The following is a 7,283-nucleotide window of genomic DNA, read 5'->3' as shown; positions in this document are numbered from 1 at the left end:
CAGAGAGGGCGCTGGTGCGGGGGGGGGATCACCCGATCGGCGGCGGCCCGGCGAGAGGAGGAGGGGGGAGAGGAGGAGGGGGGCGCCAGCCCCCACAGCACTCGCCACTCACGTTGGCTGTGACAGGGAGGCAAACTCGAGTCGCGCTGTACAGACCATGGTGCCACCGATCTCCTCCACATACACAGACTCACACACGCTCACTCAAATGAGTCGTGTTTAATATCATAGGATTTGCGTTTATTCATACAAGATATATGTCAGATATATTTCAAAGTTCATTGCGATTGAACAAACAACTCCATGATCACAATTACCCAAGTTACATGCATCAGCAATACCCCACAGACGACATTAACTGCATATCAAGATAACGCCAATCATTAGCATCATGAGAAACACAATTAGATGCATGTTATCGTTAATTAATGTTAAGACAAATATCTAAACATTATGTTAAATCATCAAAAACATTAAAAGTCAAGCAAACTAGTCTAGAGAGTCATCTGATTATGCACAATTACAATTCACCACGCTTACATAATGTTTGTATTCACCGCGGGGACTAATTTAATTACAAGTGATTGGCTTTCGAGGCCCAACACTGACAAATACGAATCGGTTTGCCATGATGCTTTTTTCACGATGCGATTCGAAACGGCTTAAGATTTGTCGATAATAATTGAAATCTCGCACGGTGACAGGGCCACGTTCATGTAAACTCATTTAGATTGTTTTCAAAAAAAGTGGCAAAGTTTTCTCTTTCAAACTAGAGCAGGGTGATAATAACATCCAATCATCGCCTCATATCTATTTTAAAACCTTAAGCCAGCAACGTAACATCTACATTCCAATGGCAGAAGCTTGTAACTGAATGTGGCAAAGTGGTGCGAATTTTATGCAATGTGGAAAATGAAGGAGATTGGTCGGGTCCTTGACTGTAACCATAATTCCTCATTTTTAAATATTTTTATTTTATGACAATGGAGTTTGTATTTATACAGCGTCTAAATGCCATGCATCTCAAGACGTAGTACAACACAATGGTACATGTGCATCATGGGGGAGAAAATTAGGTGTGAGTATTTACTCGCCTTGTTTGTGTGATTATGAACGCGACAATCAACAATGGGAACCTTACGATTTTTATATAAACAAGTTACAAATTAAATTTCGATTTAAAGCTTTCGTGACTGCAGGGATTCATCTTCTTGGTTCTTTTGGTAAAGTCACGTTACTTTACCGAAAGAAAGAACCAAGAAGAAGTGATTTTTTTTTTACAATGGCACGTTTGCATAATTGCTAAACTACGTAATGCCCTACAGTAAAGTTATCTTTACAATGCAGGCTCCTGTGTTTTCACTTCGCATCTTGTAAAACTACGTTTTTATCTTTTGAACATATCTAAGACAATGAGTAGGTTGAGCCTGGATAGCGCTTAAATGATCAATCACGATGTTTGAGGTCTGTCGGTATATTGTGGTCAGCCGAGAGCAGTGTGTTCACGTAACATATTAAGATAACTAAGTAAGTTAGGTTATTTGTGAATGGAAGGGGTGCCATTTACGAGAATTATGAATGGATGTTAAACACGACAAGTCCGAGCAACTCAGTGAAATTCCAGAGCGTTTTCTTCCAATTTGGCAAACGTGGAGGTGGTTTCCTTTCGAAGCACGAAGCAATCCAAGATCTAAAGTCCCATCCCTATGTTGACTAATCTCAACATTCATCAACATCATCTCTATCGACTAACTGACATTATCTATGACAATGTATTGGCCGAATGGTGCTACCCAATGATAAAGTTACTGCAATTCAGTCTTATGCCATTGTTAATTATGATATTTACGATGAGAGAACTACAACAGATATATCATTCCCATTAATTGTGAATATAAACTTAAAGGCACTTTTGTCAGATGATAGAGATTAAATGGATTACTGTACATAAAAGTATATGTAAAATACAAAAAAGGAAAGGACAAACTGAGTTTAAATTCAGCAATTGTTCCCATTTGTTAACGTATCAATAGTGTTCAAAATAAAATTTTCCGCAAGTCTGCAATCGCCTCTTCCCTTGTAATTTTTTTCCAGCTCTCTGGAATGGCACCACTGCCTTCGAATTGCAAAATGTGAAGCTTCTCTAGGTCCGACTTAAATTTGCAGACAAACCATTTCCAATATGGCTGCTCAGTTAAGACTGGCGTGATGCTCCAACTTTCATATTCTGGCCCTGCTGCACGATAATTCTTGTATGGTATGTTCTTGCCTTCTGGAAGCGTTAACATGGAGTTACTGTCAACTAAACTTGTACAACTATCAATGACAAAATAACTCGTGTTACACCAATGTATACCATTCACTCCCTGTGGCCGATGAATCTGAACGCTGTGGTCCTTATGATTTGGTATCGTGTTTGTGCAGATGGCTTTACAGAATGGGCACTGCACCCAGCACCCACTCATCTGTTCACGCAGCATGTCATGAGGTGTGTTCCTTCCGTCTTCTAAATCTTGTAAGGATGCTTTAGAATATTGTTCGTTCAACTGTGCCACCATGGTTCTGAATGATTTGGTAAGTTCATCTCCAAAGTAGGCGATGTCATCAATGTCTTTGTAGTGAGCTCTAACCAGACTCTGCCTTGGTAAATGGATTCTGTTGTCAAGCTGTTTATGAAATTCTTCCAGCCACGATGATGCATCGCCGTTGTTTCTTTGGACAGCTGTTGATGCATAAATAATTGCATGAAAAACATAGTTTCCGTAAAGCTCAAGACATGATCGTAATATTGTACCAATGATCTTATTTTGATCTGCTGAGCAATATTCTTCAACATATTCTGAAATGTATTTTTCAAAATATATGTTTGGTGTATCAATGTATAAATTATATTCCCGAAATAGTTCCTTCTCTGCTAAATGTATCATGATGTACTTTTCTAAATTTGATCGATTGCCATTGAATTCCGGACATTCAGACTTAATTTTGCTTGCAATGTCAATTCTGGCTTTGTCACAGACTGCCTGGTGCATGGCTGTTTTAAGTTTGCTGCACAAAGTGTCAGCAAAGATTGTGGTGTTTGTTGCTCCTTCGTATCGAATTTTAAAGCTGTTAAAGTAATCTTCTTTCTTGCTGCTGATGTATATTAGAGGATCATTTGCCCTGTGGAAATCATTCTGTAATTTATGAAACCTCCCTTCAGCCTTTGCCAAAATGTGCATTACTAAATCTAGCTTATACCTATTTGTGAGCTTCAATGTTACATTGTAACTAGAAGCTGTATCATTTACACCAGCATCTACAGCTGTCAGCACAGCTTGTATTACTTCATGTATATTGGTTTCATTGTAACCAAGCTTCCGATTTTCAAGAACTTCAATCATTTTCCTGCCAGCATGTTCTGCATTTTCTGTTATTCTTTTGACCATATTCTTCTCCTGTGGATAACTGGTTTGTAAATATTGAGCTACTAGGGTTACCGGTTTCCAATATTGTTTTCGTTTAATCACGACATGCTCTTCATGAGAAAACACGAATGATGTATCTTCATAACTTGTTGTAAACATGGATACAGTTTCACTTTTAAACTTCTCCTGCAGTGATTTTTGTACTTGAATTCTAAAATCTACTTTTCCAGGTGGGATAATGCTTTTTCTTACTTCATTGGTCCATTCTTCCCACATTTTATCGAACTCTTTCTCCAATTGGATATCTTTATGTGCAGTAGTTTTCAGTTCTGAAGCCAAATCCTTGCTCTTCTTCATCAGCTGATCATCATAGCGTGATCTATTTTGATCTAGTTTGTTCAGAGCAATCTTTTGCTTCATCAGATCAGTACATTTTTTGTAAGTATCAGTCACAAGCTCATCCTTAATTGCTTCAAATCTTTTTACGAAGTTCGCTTTCCATTGACTCAACAATTCAGCATCATTTCCATTGAAATATGTTTCAATTTCTTTCCTGATCTCGTTGTATTGTGGCAAAACGCTTTGCTCAATATATGAGCAATTAAAATGAGAAGTTACGTCTGGACGGTTGTTAATTCTTTTATACATATTATTCTCCTCTTGAATAAGATAACTCCTCAGACTCCAAGTCCATTTCCCATACATTTCTTCCAGTTTGCTATAAGTTGCGAACTCTAGAGTGTTCTTGAAGCTAAACACGAAGTTTTCTGAGAGCAAAGCCGTCCATAGATCCTGAATTCGTGCTTTGAACGCTGATATCTTTACGACGTTGCGTTCTCTTTTAGCAATGTTGAGTAACATTTTTTTAATATCTTGAACATTTTGGCAGTAGCTTGGATTTGTCAGAGCCATTGGAGGATTTCCCTCCCAAAGATGAGCGAAGTAATGGATGTGGGAGTCCACGTCAAACCGGATCACCTCGTCAAAAGAATCAACATCGCACTGCTCCTGCTGACCGACAAAGCGTGTCATCTCATCGAGTTTCTCCTGAAGGCGTCTCCTGCCATCTTCGTTATTGTCTTGAGCGGTCACATCTCCTACGTTTTGATGCACAAACACGCAGCTCGGTGACAACTTAACCTGCCTCATTCTCAGAAACGCCTGCACAGCGATCTGTAGAATGTCTTGCATCTCTGATGGATTCTCTCCAAAAATGTTGATCACAGTCGCGTTGCCAAGGCCGATCACAAACGTAGCCAGCTAATTGGCATGAGTGGGTGTCGCATTTGATAGCTCTGGGGCTCGGAGCCCTTCTGTGTCGACTATCAACACAAAGTCAAATCCCAGCTGTGGTTAACTCTTCCTCCACCCTCACCAACTGCATGTAAACGCCTCGGGTGCATCTCCCAGCACCCACAGGGAACTGGAGACCGAACATGGCATTCAGCAGCGTGGACTTGCCACTGCTTTGCATACCCAGGATGGAGAGGACAAACAGCTTTTTGTCTCCGATTTTCTCAATCACTTTGTCCAAAACCGTGCTGATCCAAGAGAGAGGGACATGTGAGGCATCACCGTCCATGAGTTCAAGAGGGAACCCAGAGACAATCAAATCTGCTGCGATGCCTGGCAAAGCAGCTGAGCGTTTGTCAGTACCTTGTGGTGTCTGTGACTCTTTGTAGATCTGGCCAACTTCCCTGAAAAGGTGATCGATTTCAAAAGAAGAGGCACCAATTTCGACAGATATTTTATCCAGCTCTTGTTTTGTAGCACTTTCATTGCCTTTAAACGTAATACTTCGTGCCCAAGCCTGGTGATACTGCAGATTAAGTTGTGATAAGGACTCTGCAGACAGCCTATCTAAATATATCTTTAGCCAAAGCAGGAAGTATTTTTTTTACTTTGTCTTGCTGATGCTGCAGAATTTCAATCAATGTTCTCATTAGATCATTGAGATAAAATTATTTGAAAAGCTGGGCTCTCCGTATGTTTTTCTTTTCCTCTGAAATGTTGTCCATGTAATCCTCAATGCTTTGGTCTCCTTTAACTCGCAAGCGAGTTAATTCTTTGTTTTTCTTACACCACTCGTGCCACAATTTACCTTGAAGAGGCAGAAAAGTCTTCTTCATTGAAGACAGTGGTTTGTCCTCAAGAAGACTCAGTAAGTCGTCTGCCTTAGACTTGCCTTCTTTACAATTATCATCGTCTTCATCAACTGTGAAGCCGTGCTGTCTGGCAGTGTTTGAGCAATCATCGAGGTTGATCGTTTGTGTTGAAATGGCCAACAGATTATTGAGAGTTGATTTCAATTCATCCATTAAATCGGCCTCATTTCTGTTCTTAACAGCAATTTTCACTTTTGCCCTTGAATTTCCACCCTCGATTCTCTCTTGGTCAGCGCAAAGGCAAACAAAAGGCTTTGGAGAAGTCAGACATTCTTTCAAAATGAGTTTAGCTTCATCATTGTGATCACAATCTGACATCAGTATCACATTGATAAGAGGATATCTCGTGCAGAAACTGCACCTGTTTTCTGTGCCGTCTCGCATCTCCGTGCAGATTTGTGAAGGTTATGCAGTCATTGAAGACGTCGTCATCCCTCCCACTTGGACAATACCAGGCGACTTCTGTGACTCCTTCCATTAGGAGACCATTCCTGCTGCTGCCTTTGCAGTTCCTATTAAAGAAAACGCCATGCTTTTGCTTACTGAGCAGAGAGTTCAGAATCTGAGATTTCGATGTGGGCGATTCACCAAATCTGATGAAGGACACAAGAGGAGTGTCTGCGTTAACAATCTCATAGCTTTTGGTTTGCAGGGTGTTAGTAGATGTGTCACGGCATTTCCAGTTCTTGTTAATCTGTCGGAATGCCCAAAGAGGGAATTCTATTTCTGAGCTACGAGGATTTGGAACTAAAAGCGGCAGTGCAAACTGGCAAAATGAGAGTTTGGTGTAAATGTACTGCCTCACGAAATTGTCTCCACAATGGTAAATTGTCATTTGCAAATCCATGGGGTGAATGTGGGTTTGAGTGTTTGTTGCAAGCCCCTTTCTACGACTCAATGTATCATCATGCTTAAAAAAGTCGTCGTAATTAGAGTTTTCATTATTATTCATGGTCTCATAGCTTTCATTTTCACTCTGAACACGAACATACCGTGCTTCATAGTTACCCATGATCAGTTTCTGCAAAAAATAAGAGGCAAGTTCTTGTTCTGTGCGTGGGTGTTTTGTACGCATTGCTGACTTAACAACACACACATCCCCTGTGTGCATATTTTTTGAGTAGTATTTTTGTAGTGCCAGCCTTTCAAGCAGATTCATAAACCTTTCAGTCTCATTTGTTTTACTCTCAACTTCCCGTGTCTGCAAAATAGCCAATGCAGTCCCAGAAACAGGAGATTTAAAACTTTCCTTTGTCTGTTCGCAATGAATGGGGCTTCCATCATGAACCTGCACCACGTTTGACACTTTGGTGCAGATGGTTGCATTAGAAAGGGATTTCATGAATGTGAGATGTTCCTCTTTTTTCTTGGAGTTCCGTGCATTAGTCTTGAGCTCCTGTACTCAAATCGTTAAAAAGGACGTACGCCTGAGCCTTGGGAGCGCTTTGAGATCTGAGAGCCGAGTACTCGCTGTATGCCCTCTCCACTTCGTGCTGAAGGCAGTCAACGCACTTATCACGAACACCATCATCAGCATCGATGCCAATCATTTTATAAAACGCCTTTTTTTCCCACGATATACGGAAATGCGAGTCCAGTTCTTTGCATTCCTGACGGTCGACGTGAAGCAGCGTCTGTGCACTAGAAATTAGCAGAACATCGCGCAGTTTCTGTTTCCAGTAAACCTCGTCAAAACCCACGTCTCTGAGCA

The 7,283-nt window shown here is 40.7% G+C and overlaps 2 protein-coding genes across 2 annotated transcripts; both read right to left on the bottom strand.

Moving 5' to 3' along the window:
* Positions 1-321: 321 nt before the first annotated feature.
* On the bottom strand, positions 322-5,354 carry LOC133362417 (interferon-induced very large GTPase 1-like). The gene has a single exon (XM_061581359.1). The coding sequence runs from the start codon at positions 4,596-4,598 to the stop codon at positions 2,037-2,039; it is 2,562 nt and encodes an 853-aa protein (XP_061437343.1). The 5' UTR covers positions 4,599-5,354; the 3' UTR covers positions 322-2,036.
* A 386-nt stretch (positions 5,355-5,740) lies between these two features.
* On the bottom strand, positions 5,741-7,283 carry LOC133362421 (interferon-induced very large GTPase 1-like). The gene has a single exon (XM_061581363.1). The coding sequence runs from the start codon at positions 6,912-6,914 to the stop codon at positions 5,877-5,879; it is 1,038 nt and encodes a 345-aa protein (XP_061437347.1). The 5' UTR covers positions 6,915-7,283; the 3' UTR covers positions 5,741-5,876.

The sequence above is a fragment of the Lethenteron reissneri genome, unplaced genomic scaffold (genome assembly GCF_015708825.2).
Source record: "Lethenteron reissneri isolate LAM-NWPU_2019-01 unplaced genomic scaffold, ASM1570882v1 scaffold_147, whole genome shotgun sequence".
NCBI classification, from domain to species: Eukaryota; Metazoa; Chordata; class Hyperoartia; order Petromyzontiformes; family Petromyzontidae; genus Lethenteron; species Lethenteron reissneri.
This window is presented reverse-complemented; position numbering and strand designations above follow the sequence as displayed.